The sequence below is a fragment of the Falco peregrinus genome, chromosome 1, assembly GCF_023634155.1.
Source record: "Falco peregrinus isolate bFalPer1 chromosome 1, bFalPer1.pri, whole genome shotgun sequence".
NCBI lineage: Eukaryota > Metazoa > Chordata > Aves > Falconiformes > Falconidae > Falco > Falco peregrinus.
In genome coordinates, this window is record NC_073721.1 from 37089142 (window position 1) to 37107310 (window position 18169).

An 18169-nucleotide genomic window follows, 5' to 3' on the forward strand; every position below is an offset into this window, starting at 1 on the left:
AGACAAAACTTCCCTGCCTATCCAGAAAGCCTAAATCGTCATGGCTCTGCTCCAAATGAGACAAGGTGCAGAATATGCTCTTGTTCCATAAAGCTCAAAGAAAAGCAGGTAGGGTTCAACTTTTAGGCATTCAAAGAGAAAAAACACCAAAACCCCAAACAAATAAACCCAAGCCACCTCAAAAATCTACCTTTAGCCAGCTGGATTAGAGATTGGTTCCAGTAACTGATGTTAGCAAAATGCTAGCTTTTTCTCACTTCAGCAATATACTCTCCCATAAAGAGGTCTCAAGTCTCTCTACAAACATCATCTCTCTGCAGTCCTGATCAGAGGAAAATAATGTTGATTTTCTAATAAAAATGTAAGCTTTGTACACTACTCATTCATTGAACTCAAAAGTTTTAATCCTCTGCTCTAAACCCTAGCTTATGTCCATATGAACACTCATGACATCCTTAGACTGCTTAGACAGAAAATGACTGTCTCACTACTGAAAACAAGTCTCTGACATCTGTAAACCAAAAGTGAAAAAACATTTGTATCTGTTCTAAATTCTAGATATGACAGCTTTCCAAGGTTTATCTTCACTCCTCCAGTCAGGTGTAAAAATGTTTGAACCACAAAGCTGCTCAATCTACATTTATCTGGTCCTTCTGAGAAGACAGAAGATGGTCCAATTCACACGCTTCCAAAGAGGTGGAGCTAGTCCAGCACAGGATTAGTAGTACCATTATCAAAGCTGAGATGACAGTTCACCTTAAAATTGTAAGCAGAAGTAATTTAGGATCTGTTTTTCAGACAGCTCAGCTATTCAGACTGCAGTGGTGGGGAGGGCACTGATGAGAACCGGGGGAAACACTGTGGCATATATTTTCCAACTGTCCCCCAAGCAAAGGTGTCACCATTTGTGAATCACAGCAACTTATTAATGGGCTTGTACTGTAAACAAACTGGATCAAATACCACAGAAGCTCAGTATGGATGTGACCTGTGGCACCACTCTCGACAGTCAAATACAGCAGGGGCTTGCAAGATTAATTAGCAGGAAGGATTCCTGCACTTGCAAATCCTGCATCACTGATGGCAAATTACAGTCTGGACTTGTGGTTAGATGTGAAAGAAACAGCTGCTCAAATTACCATAATCTTCTCCCACCACCCCCATAACGAATTTGGGTATTTTCTCTAATTTGCCCTTCTTTCAGAGGAACAGGGGGGAGGAAAAAAAAATAGAAATCTGAGTTTTTGTAGTATTGTTTTAAAACAATACCACTGACTAACATTGCTGTTCCCACCCCACCTCCCCTTGTAATCCACTGGGCTTTTTGCTTGGCAACATTAGAATTTGTTTTGTTTATTCTACCATACTGCATTAAGTTTTGTTAGCAAACATGCAGAGTTATTCTTAAAAAAATAAATACATACAAACTGTTGAAGTTTTCAGAGTTACACTGCATCATTCCCACTGTTTAATTACTTAGGAATTATTCACCAAAGGAAGACCATTCACAGTGGTGATTCAAACACCACCAAGAAGCCTTCAACCATGTCACTGCAAGAGTACGAGCTTCAATTTCTACTCTTCCTATTTTAGCTCAAGCAAAGAGCAACAATAGTTTAAGTAATTTACTACACAAAGTGACACTCATGTAAGCGTCCATTTTAATTCTTACTACACAGAGGCTTACATATAAAATACTATATAAAAAGTTTATTTGACAGGATATTTCTCAAAGGGTTTAGCATCATTTAAAGTATTTTACATATGTGGTATTAGTTATTTTAAGAATAAGTATCTTCATTTCAGTGACACTGGGAAACAGCACATAATCTTGTACTTAATGTCATCTCACAAGCAGACTAATATTTGTACACATTTCCTTCTGAATGGGCATTTTTCATAACTATGTTGACATTAAAACCGATACAGGAAAATATACTGAAGCTTAGAATTAAGACTAAGTTAAGTCAGGAACAAAGTATGTAAGTATTATGATTTCCATTAGATATCCACAGACAGTTTTAAAATATTGGACAGAAATTAAGCAATAATTTTGTTAATTTACAGCTCAAATTGTAGCAATTTTGTGTTAAGTTAGAGTAAAACTTACAGGGACAAAAAGTATTTCCAAATGATTACCCTAATTTAATTCTATGCTAGTCATATCTGGCAATCAATTACCGTCTTTGCATGTGTGTAACAGTCTGATTAGCTCCATCATCAGCTGATCTCTGTAATACACTCTTTATTGCAGACAGATTTTTATGACATCTGGTTAAGTTTTCAAAAATGTGAAGACTGAATTGCTGTGGCAGAATCCCTGTATTTCCCATTACACGAAATAGCTTTAATGGAAAGGGCTGCTTGCATTGCTTCTCGCAGACCGTTCTGCTGAACTACAGCATAGCTGCAAACTAACAAGGGAATTAAGAAATTATAAAGGTAAATTGTTCCCATTTAGTTTTGAGGCTCAAATGAATTACAACAGCTGGTGAGGAAAAAAAATCACAAAGTAGCTCTCCAGAGCCCAACCCAGAGAAAACAATTTCTACCTTTCATCTCACAAAAAAATGAGGTTTTTCCCCTCTTCCTTTTCTTTTCTGCTATACCTAGCACCTCCTTGGCAGTTCTTATAGCTATATATGGCCACAGACAGGTCTAAAATGCTGCTGGGCTCCAGCTGGGTCCTGCAGCAAACAGAGGTGCGCTCCCAAGTCCTGAGAGAGCTTATTAACCCAGACCGGGCTCCACAGGAGTAAGAGTCTTTCCAGAAGGGAGAGTGCTTAGGGAAGCAGATGCACCTAAATGGCTTTGGGCAGGTGTGATGCAGAAGTCTGAGCTATCAAAGCCAACACAGCATATACCCAGCTTGCTGGGTAAAGCAATTCAGGAGCAGCCACATCCAGGCCACCGCATACACAACCATTCCACTGTTGGCTGCGCACTTTGTGCTGTAGGAACTTTTGCAACACAAACCTATCTGTCAACTGAAGTCTTCATTGCAGATTTTTTTTCACTACTTTACTAGATATGCTGCCTGGGATCACTGAACATCTTGGAGGTATGAATTCTAGCCTAGATTTGACTGGCTTGTGACACAACTGTAATTGTTAATAGTTAAACAGGGAAGGTAATTAACAACAGGAAAAAGCTTCCAAAACTTGCGGATCTTACTCGTGTTTCTCAACTAAGATGAGCACCATTCCAAGCAGTAAATTCTTTAGTTTAACCAAAAGCTCAATGACTGCAGCAGAAACTACTCTATAAATTCTGTGTTCAGTGTATTATGTCACAATTAACCTGATAAATGTTTATAAAATAATTACTCCCAAATCTCCTTCACACAAACTGGCATCCACGCTGATTTCCAAAATGAGAATTTATCCACTGTTACAAACAAGCTCTTTTCAACTCTAGAAAATCAAAACAAAGACTTTCAGAAAAGCATTTTTTTCTTAATTGCATAAAATATTGTTATTTGTACATCACACAGAATGGAACCTGCTCAAAAACCTAATTGTTCCCAGCTAACATTTATAATACAGGATCATTGCTTTCTTCTGGACAAAAGCACAGTTTGAGATTGTCATGCAAAGGTTTTCGTAGTTCCACAATTAATGGATTTTAGCAGACTGGGCTGGTACAAGTTATCGATTAAATTAACAAACCACATAGGTATGTAACATTCTCGCCATACTCACTTTAGACAATAAAGCTTATTAATCATAGAAGTTTAAATTGAAAGTCTTTTACTATTCTCTAAACAACAATAACACCAAGAATAACCAAATGTTGAAAAGTTTCAAATCAAACAAGTGTGAACACGAACTGTAAACACAGGAGCATATCTGGTGACTTCAAGCAATCTCTGCAGGAATGCAGAATAAGCAGTTTCCCATAGAAACCCAGTAACATGAAAGGACTAGCTCCAATAGTTAAATCAGCAGCCTGAGACTAAGCTTCACCACCACTGAAGCACCCTACTGTTCTACCACACTGACTACTGAAACCTACTGTCCTTACCCAGGCTGCTTATTTAAGAGCTTTTGATCAAGCATCATTTGCTAATAAAAAGATTATATATATTAAGCATGTGAAATAGTTAAAGTCGGCTCTACAAGAGATTCATACATTCTGATATCAAATGAGCTACTGAGAAATGTATTAGTTACCACTTTATGGGTAAATTCTATGTCTCTGTGCCTTGAAGTAACCTCCTTCAAGGAAAATCCAGTGTTGTTTTGTGTGACAGGTAGGGAACATTAGTCACACTATCTATCCACAAAAACGCAAAAATCATAATACAGCCTGCAGAAGGGGATTCAGAATAGCCTAACTCTAGTGCTTGAACACACCTACCTGCTCCAACAGACAGGCTCAGAGCCAAACAAGACATTTGTTAGATGCCTAGTTTGGTAGTGTGATTAAGTCCTATGTGCCCTGTATTTACTTTTAAATAAGTTACCATTCAAAAACTAAAGAGTACTACTGCTTATTTCATATTTTATTTAAAAGAATTGAAAACTATACAAATTATGACAACTGAATAAAAAAAGTATTTGTTCCCACTGAACAGACGGATCAGCTTAAATGTTCAAGATCAGAGTTCAGATGAACAGAAATGTGAAATATCAATGCCAGTGCATGCAAAATGCCATGAAGTACTAAATAAATCATTTCAGAGCCTTCATTCACTATCCACATGAAAGAAGTTCACTGCAGGACTCTGATCAAGAAATTTTCAAATACAAAACATCAAAGGTGTTAAATGAGGTAATTTTCATTATTATTGCACAAAGAATCTTTTAAATACTGTTTCAAGTAAGAGAAGTTCAAGGTACTTTCCTGTCAGACCAATTAACCTTAATGCTTATTGGATTGCTATCTGCAGCAAACAAAACCAGCAATCATCAAAACTTATTTTTAGGTCTTTGTCCACCTCTCCCTTCAACTGATATTTTGGGGGGGTTTTGTCCCCAACTATACCTCTGGTCTTCCAGTTTCTTCTCTAATCCATCTCAAGTCAGGGCCATGTTAGTTCCTCACCCTTGCAGATAAGAAAAGAAAATGTAACACTTGTTGACTAATGACAGGAAAAGGCTCACTTCTTAACCTGAAAATAATGCCACATATATTGGGAAATGTCCAATATGTAGCTGGTCATTCATTAAATCTGACTTTGTAATGAACAAGTTTCAAACCAGCATTCTTTCAGAATTAGACTGTCACAGTGTGAAAGCCCACAAAGCGCTGGAGCTGGGGAAGAAGACTAAAAGGTTTCAAAACTTCTAGAACCAATAGGTTTAAAACTTGACATCTACATAAGGATATTTACATACTTTATACCCCATACTTCCATTTAATCTGAAGAAACACGTATGTAGTGACCACCCAGATAAAACGTACGTCTGAGACTGAGCACTCCCAAAATAAAGACAGTAAAAAGCTCTGCACTACAAAAAGCTTCCTTTTACACATATAGCACCCTTGAAAAAAATGAAATAATTTAATGTTCCAAGGTTTGGTATGGTTTACTGTGTGTCAGGTTGCCTACAGATCCATTTATCCAACTCCTGTACGAATAAGAACTACTTGTCCATGCACTACAAAGATAATCTTCCAAGCATGAAATTACTGTCTATGGACAGATCCACTGATTCCAATTATTGCCACTTTGCCATTAGTGGAACAAGTCTTTGTGCTGGCATCATTCAGAGCGTTACCTGTGGAACAGCCTGAAAACTCTCAAGTAACACAGTGCTGGTTTACTATCAAATTTTGCACAGCAGAAAGACTCAGATCCTGGTTTGGTGTTGTTTTGTGGTTTTTTTAATTTATCTGTATACTAGATTATTTTTGCACTTAGAATCGGCATGACATTAAAAAAAAGAAATTGCAAATAAAAGCCTCCTCTTTTTTTTTCAAAAGCAACAGGAATAAGAACTTCAAACAGGAGTGCCTTACAGATGTAACTAGTAGGAGATTCACATCACAACTATGGGAGAAATCCACTCAGGAACAGAATCTTCGTACCCTTTCCCTTTGCAGAAGCTGTAGAGAATGTAGGATCTACTGGCTGCTGATTTCTGAAAGTAAGAAATGCTCACAGTCCCAAACATGACAATTATTTCTGAGTATAACCTCATCATATGAATAATATATACTTTCTTAAATTTTATGCTTTTTCCAATACCTCTACTACCATATTATGAAGTCATTTCTATAATAAAACACGCTTCAAATCAATAGTTACTTACATTACTTCCCAGCCTAAGTTTTGCCAAAAAAAAAAAAAAAAAAAAAAAGAAACTGCTATGTAACTCTCAAATTGCATTCTATAATGGTAAATTAGAATTGACTTGTCTAATGGTTCTTCCCAGTGAAATTCAATATAGCCTCAGCTTCCAAATAAAGCATAAAACTATTTAACATGACTAACTATATTACGAATTATCAGTTCCAAGGATAATTCTTGTTGGAAGGGAGCTCAGGATGTCATTTAAATATCTGATACAGAAATGTTAGAAGTAATTCTTCGTGAGACTACTCCTGAAGAAAAATGATTCCACTCTGTAGTAGTATGTATTAAAATGAAACAAAGTATAATTTCTCAAACAGCCTAGTATCAATACAAAATATTAGCTTTTTTAAGTGTAACAAACTGAGAAACTAAGTGTTCTTAAAATATACAGAACTGACTCACTACTTAGGCAACACCTAATCTGCTTAGAATCTAAACGAATGAACTTGCAAGACCTTAAATTTAGAAAAAAAAACCAGCAGCTATCAGATTTTTTACATCATTGATTACAAAACGCTGGGAAATTAAATTCTGGAAGGAGACTAGACTGCAAGTACTTCCATTTCACCCTTTACATAGGCACAGAGGGCTCTGTATCTTCGTTATGGCAAAGTGTATTTTTATTGTCTAGCAAAAGCCCAAAAAACAAAGCTCTCCAAAACCTATGCAAAGCAAGATCAGGATCTGTTCAAAACACCACAACTACAGCTGACCATTAAAAATAGGCTAGAAAATACAGCATATTTAGCGTACCTATATAATTGACATGATGCAGTTGAATATCAAGGTTGAGACCAATAAGCAACTTACCAATAGGCTAATGATCAAGGTACAGCTCATTAGAGAGCTAACAGACATGAACCAACGACCACTGCAACAGCACAAGCAAGCAAGGAGACAGACATCCGAAACAGTCCTTACTGTGTGTTTTTGAATACTAAACACGCTAAGCCAATGCCGCTAACTACAGCTTAGTGTTAACCACTTTATCCTACTATTAAAAGGACACAATATAGAAAGTTAAAACCAACATAGTGTCTATAGCACTCCTTTTAAAGAACTGTTTGAGTGGACAGAATGAAAAACCGAAGGCTGGATTCAGGCTACTAGATAAACTCCAGTCTGTGCTGCTAATTAGCATCTACCATCCTGCTCTAGTAAATGAAACTTACATGAAAAATACAGTCTCAAGTCAAGCTATGCTGATGGGCAAAACTGACCGCCTATGGTTCCTGAGTGTGCCAGCAGGAGAGATTTCAGGACAGCAAAACACAGCTGGTGGGTCAGTAGCTGCCCTGCAGAACACCAATAGTTGACATCATAACTAACCAATAGGTAAGTCTAGGCTTTCCATGCTCATTCTCAAGCTCCGTACCTGGGCCAACCTGCATTAGAACTAAAGAAAAAGTATTTAAACAACTCATTCAAGTCAAAATAAGAGTTATGAAGTACTTAGAGCCAGATAAATGAAGCCTACAGTTCTTCATGACTTAACTGAGGTTAGGGCTAGTTATAAAAAAGTCCTGACTGACAGTTACCTAGTTTCTCAAGAGTACACCAGAACTCACGTATACTGGAGAAGAAAAAAAAACAACCAAAAAACAAACAAACAAAAAAAACCCCCCAAAAAAACCCCCTGCCACTTTAGATCTTCCCCACAACTGAGGAAGAAACTTCTCTGACAGACCACAATGTCTTCAGAAAAGCTGTCTGCATTTCTATTACAAAGCAACAACAAATACATTAAGATTAAAGTTAACTATAAAACAGTAGTAACTCTTGCTACTATTGATTGAATTGCACAAATCCTTTACTAACAATGACTTAAACCAAAAAAGCTTATCATTCACTGAATTTCTACTATGCGAGACAGCAATCACCATTCAATGGCAGAGCGGCTTCAAAATAGGGTGTTTTGCCAGCTGCAAACACATTTCTCAAAGAGCTGAAGAAAAGAGTTTACACACTTTTAGAATAAAACACAAATTACTACTTATTTGTTTAGACAGAGTGCATCCCTCCTTTTTCAATTAGTAGACAATTGCCTTTATGAAGAAAACTGTACATAAAATGCTAGGCAAACTTCAAAATGCACTTACTAGTCTACATTGCCTCTCCTCATAAGAGACTTAAGAGTGCATCAGGAATGCAAGACACCTTCCACTTTCAAGCTACAGTTACACACATCGCACAAAGTCACTCCTAGCAATAGATGATACGGAAGATGATCTCACTAATCACTGCTTTGCTGCATAGAATTATACATGACTGGAAAGAATACAAAAGTATGTGTAGTAATCTGGCTGTACTAACAGATAGTGTACGTGAAGATACAAGACTTTTTTAATACAGTATTTTACAATTAAACAACAAGGGGCGGGCAGGGATCTGCTTTACACAAACTTAGTTATAGGATGTTCAGAACCAGCTATTGGCAAAAGTTCTCTTCTTATGCTATTTTCTAACAAGTAATAACCTCTACAAGTTGCCTAATACACAGACAAAGAAAATGGCACATTTTAATTTTTAATGCTACTTAGCATCTGGAAACAAGATAAAACTCCTTTGTAGGCTTAAATCTGGAAGCTAGTAGGGTAACAAAGTACCCCTTTTAACCAGCTGAAAATAAAACTCTCACACCAAGTGCTTTTGTTCACAAGGTTGTAATTAAGCTATTCAAAGATTTATTTACAAAGTTACTTGAGCAAAAGTAGGGAGACATCAAAAAGGTTTTGAACAACACACAAAAGCAAATACTGACTATGTACTTAAACACAAGGCATATAAGCCATAGGAAAAAGTGGGGAGAGGATAAGCACATTCCCTGGAGATGAGAAATTGCTACGCTTTAAGCAAGGTAACAGGTTATTAAGCAGTTGTGAAACCCTCCTGACTTCTTCCTGTACATTCTTTGCTAAGGAATATATTAACATACCACAATTCCAAAACAATGCATTCTTATAATTTCTATTAAGAATACCAACTTTTGCATCTTATCAGCAGGGGGCTTGATTTCCCAAACCAGCTCTCTATACCATCTAAATGATAACATCTCAATTCTTAACTATGCCATCACGTAAGAGTGATTGTTATTGTTATTGCTCAGCTGTTACCAAGTTTTGCTGTCTAGGGATCTACCTGCATAAAACTCATCTGAGACGTGTTAGTGGAGAAAAAGAGCTTTCAGTCTGTGTTCCACAAAACCTTGGGCAACTGTGGACAGCTGAAGGTTCCCATGCAGGCATCTGTGCTCCCAACTGAAGCTTTAAAGCAAAGGTCTAGACAGTTAGGACACCAGTGACCCAATCTTCCCTTCTTAAGACAGTTTCATTAATTCGCATTAAGCTTAGTGTGCTGCCCTCCTCCTCCACAACTGTGGGTCAGAATGACACATTCAGAACATAGCATAAAACGTAAAGGTCAAAATAATCATATACAGGACTGAATACTGTTTCACTGAACATTTGCCACCCTGTGCTACCAGCCTACTATCTAGTGTGAACACCAGATACAATAGTTTATCTCCCTCTCAAGCATTCAAAAATTCCCAACTCCTTATAACTTAAAGAGAACATTTTAAAATAACAGTTCATTCTTCTTAGTTCTGTAATAATTCATGCTTCCTGTATTGTTCTCTGTGCCAATTACCTTCTGTCCTCACACTTCTACCCATTTCTGTTCCAAACACTATGCTCTGCTTCTTTCTTTATTTTCCCCTCCAGTCCCCTCAGTGTATCAGTGGCTCATACATGGCTCATCCACTACTCCTGGCGCAGAAAGTTTGAGAAATGTGTAGAAAATCCATCACCTCTAACTAAATTACGAGTGTGCCCTACTGCCCAAATGCATCTTCCAGAGGAAAAATGAAGATGTCTGTCTTCATCTGCTGAAGGGGAGGAGCACATCATCACTGGTTCCACAGACACCCTAAAAACTGGTCTAGAGAGTGTGAAGATCACTTGCTCTACTTGCTCTTTCCAGGTATGCCAGAAGTGCTCATCTGCACCACAACTGTGCTATCCCAGCCTATCCTTCCAGCTCTCCTTCACAGCTACAGCTTCAGTCTCTTTCCAACACAGTAAGAGAACAAAAGCAAACTTGCTCTTGACAGCTTCCCTGCCACCCAGCTGGAAAGCAATTCAGCACCTCAAAATTTGAAAGGGCCACCACATTACTCGAAGAAACTACTTACAGCCCTGTCAGAGCCTTCCAAATCCTGGATATTTTACACATCCACTTTCATGAGAACTCTTATAAATTCAATTGCAGAAAAACCGGCTGAAAAGGCTTTAATAATTACATCACTGCAGAGCTAATTGCACTGCAAAATTCAAATAGGCATTTTCAGTTACTCATCTCCAATGAATTTCAGAGAAAAAGCTTATTGCAAAAGAATGTGGTAAACAAACAAACAAAAAAGTCAAGACAAAAATCCTTACTTAACAATAATACAAGCTACAAAGCATAAACAAAAGAAAAAGGAAACATGGTATCCTAAGAGTGGTGAGACATGACAGAGAGTGAGCATGGTACCTGTACAGTGGTAAGCTATTCAATAGCTTTTCATCAGAAATTAAGGTGGAATCAAACTAAAGACACCACTTGCCATTTCTGCTACACAAGTATCACTAAACATTTCATTGTATTCACTATATCGTGCAGTTTATGCTGTAGCACATGCATCCATATAAGAAAACATGTTATCTTACACAAAAAAAAAAAAAACAAAAAACCTTGCGAGGTGCCCCAAAGTTTTATTTACCACAGCAGTGGCAATACTTCTCTTATCAACTTTTAGATTTCCCCCCAGTTATTGAAGAAATTGAGCAAACCCCAAAGGAAGAAGACACCATTTATCATGGGACCTCAAAAATATTCCCTGGAGAATGAACTTTATCCTTTCTCACATTAAATAACAACCACCTTGCCTCTACAGGTAAGCATAAGCCACAAGCCTTGCCCAGGCAGCTCATCAGTGGCAGAAGCTTAAGGACATCCCAAAACCCACATGCTGTCCACAGAGCCATTCATCTACGTTTTCCAAAGGGGGATATCATGGTCCTGTCGTTGGACACCTGACAGGATCCCCAAACTTTTTATACCTACTAATTTGACCATTTAGTTATATGTAGTTTGGGACGTGTCACTATCTCACTGTGCAATGGTTCTACACCCACTATAAACAGAAAACTTTTGGTATCAGGCAAGATACTGTACAGAACTCTCTCTACCTATTAATAGCAAAACAGCAATTCTAAGGCACGTCACCCAAACACTGACAATGCAGGACATCTTACCTGATTTTATAATTGGGTAAGGTGTGCTTGCGCTTAATAACTTTCTTGAACTGGTTCACAATGATGGAGGTGAGCTGAGGCATGGGCCTCCCTTCAAACTGAGATTTCACTTCAAAGAGTATCACAGGGTCATCCATAAAAGAGAAGGACCAGTGAGTAAAGGGCAGGCGCGTGAAGACCAGCTTCAGCTTCCCCATCACCCGGGAGATCTTGACGAAGAGGTAGGCTGACTTGCCAAAGACCAGGTCAGCATCGATGCCCAAGTGGAAGCCACCGTTGTACTCCAGGTCTACCTCAAAGCCCAGCTCCTCAGGGCAGCCCTCATCGTTGCAGGCCACCGGCTGGATGAGCTTGACAGCTTTGAAGACAGGCAGGACGTTGCCGAGGGAGACGTCCCTGAGGCTGAGCCCCTCCAGCACCTTCCCCGTCACCTTGGCCTGGAGCAGCTCCTCAAACTCCACCTTGATCTTCTTGGTGACCCAGTTCCTCACCAGGGCCGTGTCCCTGAGCTCCCTGAAGAGGAAAAGGAAGATAGCATTGAGGAAGTGGCACGTCTCCTGGCGGGAGGAGGGGGCCGGAGGGGGCTCTGGCTGCTGCTGCGGCGGCGGCTGCTTGGTGCTGGGCTCCGGGCCCGGGGAGGCGGCGGCGGTGGGAGCCGCGGCGGCGGCCGGCGCTGAGGCCGGGCCCGGGGCAGGGGCCGGCTCCGGAGACACCTGGCTGCCGGCCGGCTCTGAGCCCTGCAAGTAGTCCCTAAGGCTGTGGTCGGCCGCGACGCGGGCGTAGACGAGGCCGTCGGAGGCTCCGGCCACCCCGGGGGGCTCCGGCTTCTTCCTGTAGAGGAGCAGGAGCTGGAGCAGGAGCGTGAGGAAGCAGCCGGCCAGCGCCGAGAGCAAGATCACGTAGACCAGCAGCATCCTCGCCGCGCCCCGCGCCGCGCCCCGAGCGCGCTGCCCTCACCGCGCCGCCGCCATGGCGGGGGCCGCGCCCGCAGGCCGGCGTTTAACGGCCGCGGCCGCCCGAGGCTGCCTCATCCGGGTCCCCCCTCCGCGGCCGCCGGCAGGGGGCGGGGCCGCCCATTGGCGGAGCCGGGAAGGCGTCGCTGGGTACGTCACAGCGCCGCGCGGCGGGCGCATGCGCAGGAGGAGGGGCCCCTCCCGCGCTGCGGGCTGCCCTGCGGGCTGAGGCGGGGCGGGCGGCGGGGCCGGGCCGGGCCGGGCCGGCGGGGCTGTCTGTGGCTCCTCTGGGCGGGCCGCTCCCGGGGCACCGGCACAGAGTGTGCGAGCTCCGGAGCGCCGCCCGTAGCCTGTCGCTCGGGAGAGGGCTCCGTGGCGGCTGAGCCGGGCCGGCCTGTGAAGGAGAGGGCCGTGGCGGCGGCTGGGCTCGGGGCTCGGTGCGGCTTGGCAGCAAGCCGGGGGGGGTGGCCTCGGGGCCGTTCGCTGTCGAAGCGAGTGTCAGGGACGGCGGTAGCTACGGCTGAACGGGGGGACGGGGCGGACGAACGCCCCGCCTGGGGGAAGGTGACCGGTTTCCCTGGGCGCTTCGTTGCCCGAGGAAGGCGGGAGGCGGGGCGGGAGAGGCGGCGCGCTTGGCCTCGGGGGCAGGCAGGTGGATGCCGGTTGTTTCGGTAAAGCTGCTGTGGAGAGAGAGAGACAAAATCCGTTTCCGTGGGAGTTCTGTGGCCTCTTACAACTTCTCTGTGTCCTGCTGATGAGACATGCTCTCAGCAAATTTTGAAAAGACTACGCTGACAGCATTTTTCAAGCTCTCCTATTATTACTGATAAGAGACAAGCCTGTTTCCATTTTCTTCACCTGTGTACTAATGCTTAAAAGCTGCCACTGAATAAATGCAGTAAAAAAACCTAACCAAGCATATTCAGGAAAGGAATATGAAGAAAAGAAAGCCGAGACCTTCACGCATCATGATACTTCAGCCTGCAGCGTACGTGAGATAGCTGTTGTGTGTAGGACTGAGCTACTTCGACAAGGACAGCGGTTTCTTTGTGGGACAGGCTGTGGCTTTGCAGAAGTCAGAGAGGTGAGGAGAGGAGGCATCTGGCCTCCCAGACTGCACGTAACCCCTGCAGGGGAGGCAACAGATGTAATCCATGCAGGAGGCAGGGCAAGTGGCAGCTGATCAAACAGGACCAGGAAGAACGGACGTTTATAAAAATTGCTTTAAAAGTAGTGAACAAGGATAGAAGAAATATGACAAGCCAGGACTACAGTGAGTGGGAAGAACATGTGTGGAGACTCCAGAAAGAGTAATTTTGAACATTCTGGGAGTGTTCTTCTCCCAGAAGACTTGTGGTCATCTTTACCCAGAAGACCTATTATATTCAAGTTTGGTTTACAGACATGTCATATAAAATAACCATGTTTTTACTGGAAAATAGAAATACATTTTAAAAAGCCAACACACCTGTCATTCTAATCCAGCAAGATCATTTAAAGGTCAGATCAAAGCTGTACATAATGCTGGAGAATGTGCTGTGACAGCTGCACAATGTTTTTCCAGGTGCTTTCCTCTGTCAGGGGTAGTCTTTTTCTTTCCGTCTTGAAATAGAAGTTTTACAATTTCTGAAAGACAGCCCCAATTAAGACAAAAGTTACCTAAATGATAAAGCTTGTTTTTTACACCTGTTTTCATTTTTAGTTAAATATCTAGCTAAAAGGTTCTTAGAAAATTCTTTATTTTAACAGAATAAAAGAAAACTCAGTTAGATGTTGTTTTGTGGTGGGTTTTTTCCAACCTCTAGAGCTACTTAAAAATACAAAGAGAAGAAGAAAATGTGAAATTTAAATGCCAGAAAGATAAAAGCCCTCTTTTCCCTCCCCCTTCATAAAGTGTGTGGGGTGGGAGGATTGAAAAGCTCTTAATGATGCAGTGCTGTGGTTTGAAACTAGAGATTCAGAGTATGAATTTTTTATAGGTCTTGTGACTGAAAGTTGAAATGCCTGGGTGTTTAACAAAGCGTTTCTATAGAAATACCAGAGAGGTCATTAGTCCAACATTTGAACTGCTCTGTTACGGGCCTTTACCATGGCTAATACAGGCATATGCGGTAAGAATGGAAAGGTTTTGGATTTGCAACTAAATGGCTTTTCAGATAAGGAGTAATATATTCAGAAAGGCAATAGCAGCCTTGGTTTTGGGTCAGGAGGAACAGCAGGGGAAAAAAAAAAAAGTCATGTTGCAGATGTCTCAATTGAGTATTTTCTTCTGTTAAACAAGCAGAATAGGAAATGTGGTACATTTTGTGCACCTGATGGCAGCTTAAGAGCCTCTGAAATGTTCAGCTCAGTAATCACTTTTCTGCTCTCCCAGGAACATTTTCAACAGGAGCTGTGTTATCTTAAAGACAGGTTATGAAGCAAGAATCAGGCATGTTTTAGCATTTTCAAGGCGAATGAAAGAATAAAGGGAAATAGCAGCAAATGCGTTAACATGAATACAAAAAGGATGTGCAAAAATGTTACACAACATAAAATAGGATTGAAATAAGAGAGAAAATTATTTAAATTTGTCAGGTAGAGGAATGAAGAAGATTCATCTTAATAGCATCTAAAAAGGGCCTTTAAGAGCATATTTTACTTTGGCTTCAAGTTGCTATTTGCATTTTCTGGAAGTCTGGATAAATAGAATGTGTATGCAATCTCACCAATTTCCACCCTGGTTACATAGAGCTTTGTAAAACTGTGTAGAATATACTCAACTATTTGCACTTTAAACAGCTGGAAATTATTAAATAGGATGCAAGACATGCAAAAAAAAAAAAACAAACCCAAAAAACAAAGACCCTATATGTCTATTTTAACTTTTTTTTAAAAAAAAGCACTAGGGGAGAGTTTATTAAAAGGCATATTTCACCTATATTTAAACAAGGAAAATATTCTTCTTTTGCAAATAATTTAGAACACGACGACAACAAACCTGTAAGTGTGGAACTTCAAAACCAATTTTCAACAATTTGCAGGAGATTGCAACAGTGCTGGTGTACAAAGATTGCAAAATATGTGGAGCTCAGTAATTTAACAGGTAGCAAGTAGCAAAAATTCACAGAAGGGACATGCGTTTGAGCCAGTACTGCTCTAAGCAAAGAGTAGTGACACCCTGAAAACATTTGTCTTGATTCATCTGATTCATGACTGATCCAAACATCTTTGAGTTTAGGAGCATTTTTAGTTAACCCCAGACCAGATGAAGAGGCATGCTTTAAAGTTCAAGTCATGGCACTGAGGAAAGAAACATCCACGTCACGAGCTTAGAAAAGCAATTACAGGTGGGTTTCTTTTTTTTTTTTCAAAACTGCAAAGTAGTCTAGATCTAATTTTTCAAAGCAGGAGGTGCTGGGTTGTTTTGTAATGAATGGGTTGAGTAATTTTCTTCATCACTGGACTGGAGTCATTGTCTGCTTTCGTAATACCTGTTGGCAAAATTATTTCATTCTTTCCTGGGCCTCCTGTTGTGTTTGTGTTACAACTCTTAGAGACCAAAATTAGATTATCATTGTCATGGTGCTGCATGAAACAGGATTTTGAAAGTGATTAGATAAATTCATGAGGAAAAAAAATATAGAAGGCTATTAAATACAAAGATTGCTGGAAGTCACACTGGTGACAGACTGCTGGGGGGGGGTCCTTTCCGTTTGACTGTCCTTCAGCATCTACAATTTCAGACAGGCTACACTGCACACAGAGCAGCTGATCTGGTCCGCTTCTGAAGATATGTTTAAAAAAAAGAAATGCAGTGATCAGGACTGCTTCCAGTTCTGTACCAAGCAAAATCATCTTCTTATCGGGTGATCCTACATTTTATTGGTGTGAACCTCTTTAAAAACATTGAGGCTTTAGGTCATGTGAGATTTCCTTTGAAGCTTTAGATCATGTGAGATTTCTTTTGATGCCATGTAAATTTATTTTTTATTTTTTTTAATTCTGCCTTTGAAGGGGCAGGTTGCAGTATGAGTCTGTTCCCAGTGCTGGCAGAAAGGGCTCACACCACTTCCAGCTGCTCCCTGGGGAGACTTCTGTTCAAGTCACTTGGAAGGGCTCTTCTGTCGTGACCTGTCTGAGCCTATTCCTTGAACAGAGGACAGCCCATCTCTTGTGGCTCAATATTCATTTCCAAGTACTTCAAGACCATCTCACTGTTAAAAGCTAACTTCCTCCATGCAGAATTGGAGGGGAAAAAGTAGTTTGGGTGACTCAATCATGTTTAGGCTGTATTGGTGCTATAGAGAACTGCCACCCGATTGTGAGCTTGAATAAATTGTTGGATCCATTGAGCTGAATGCATCCATTTATCCTACTGAAAAATCTGACCCCCCCAGCTTTCAGTTACTTTTAAGGATGGTGACTGAGAATTTTTTAGTTTTTATTCCTAGCCTAGAAATGACTCACCATATGAATTCAGAAAAGGAAGATAGACCCATGTTTTCAGGATTGGAATGCATATTAAATGTTGGTTGGATCCTACCTGAGATGCCTAAACCTCAGTTTTTCAAAGCTGATTAGAAAACTAGAGTTTACTTTGGAATCGTGAATACTTTGTGCAGCAGGAGAAAAAAAACCAACTCGTTTGGATGCACGAAGATGCAGATACCCCAAAATGACATTCACTTCTGAAAAAGAAGAGGTTTTTAACTTTGTGTCTCAATTTACTGATTTATTATGATCTGCCTCACAGCAGGGATACTTTTGCTGTTCATGAACAGTTTTGCAATCTGACATGTAACAAGTAAAGCACTGGAGCTGGTTAGTAATAGTGGCTTAGAGCCCAACAGTTTGGATCAGAACATGTTCAAACAAAAAGAGAGCAAGGGTTTGCATCCAAGGTTTAGTTTGGCCTAAATACAAATCCAGTATTTTGACTGAAGCTCATCTTTAATTATCATCAAAAGTATGTTCTGCTTGTTTAATCAAGGGCTTAACATTTTGGATGTAAAGGTGCTTTGGATACTTATTTCAAGAGGCTCATGTTCAAGCTTAAAGTATCCTGGCTCTTAATTAGGGATTCTGTTACTATCTCACCCAGACCCTGGCTTTTATTATATCATGAAACAAGATCCTTCACTTAGGAACTGCAGCTCTCAGATAGCTATAACAAATTCCGGCTTTTTATATTGCCAGTATCCAAGGCAAAATGAAGATTTCCTTTATGCCCTGCCTGCTGTTACATCTTAAGTCCAGAAAATGTTCTTTAATTTGCAGGCACAAGTGAGGCTTGTCACACATATTTTGCTTCTTCCTGCATTTGCTTCACTGATTTCTGGTATTCATGTAAATGCTAGCTCCTTAAGCTTTAGAAAGTGATATGTTTAGGGTAGTTATTACCACATTTGTCATTTAGTGTTCATTCAAGAACTTCTTCCTTACGGGCTCTGAAGCAGATTCACCATCCCTCATAAGAACTGCAGGCAGCCTCCCTAAGGCCTTCTTGCATGCTCCCAAATCATCTTTTCCAGAGTGGAGATTGTTTTAGCTACTTCCCCTAATACATTTCATGTATGATTACGCTATGATCAATATGTTATAGATGTTCCACAACCTCACATTATTTTTTTTAATAC

At 40.7% G+C, this 18169-nt stretch overlaps 1 protein-coding gene across 1 annotated transcript in view; it reads right to left on the reverse strand.

Annotated features, from left to right (window-relative positions):
- Positions 1 to 12667, reverse strand: part of PDZD8 (PDZ domain containing 8) — a 59445-nt gene extending 46778 nt beyond the window's left edge. Inside the window, exon 1 of the mRNA XM_005229773.4 lies at positions 11599 to 12667. Within this exon, the coding sequence (XP_005229830.2) occupies positions 11599 to 12512 (914 nt within the window). The 5' untranslated portion in view covers positions 12513 to 12667. The remainder of the gene's footprint in view (positions 1 to 11598) is intronic.
- Between the last annotated feature and the right edge of the window lie 5502 nt (positions 12668 to 18169).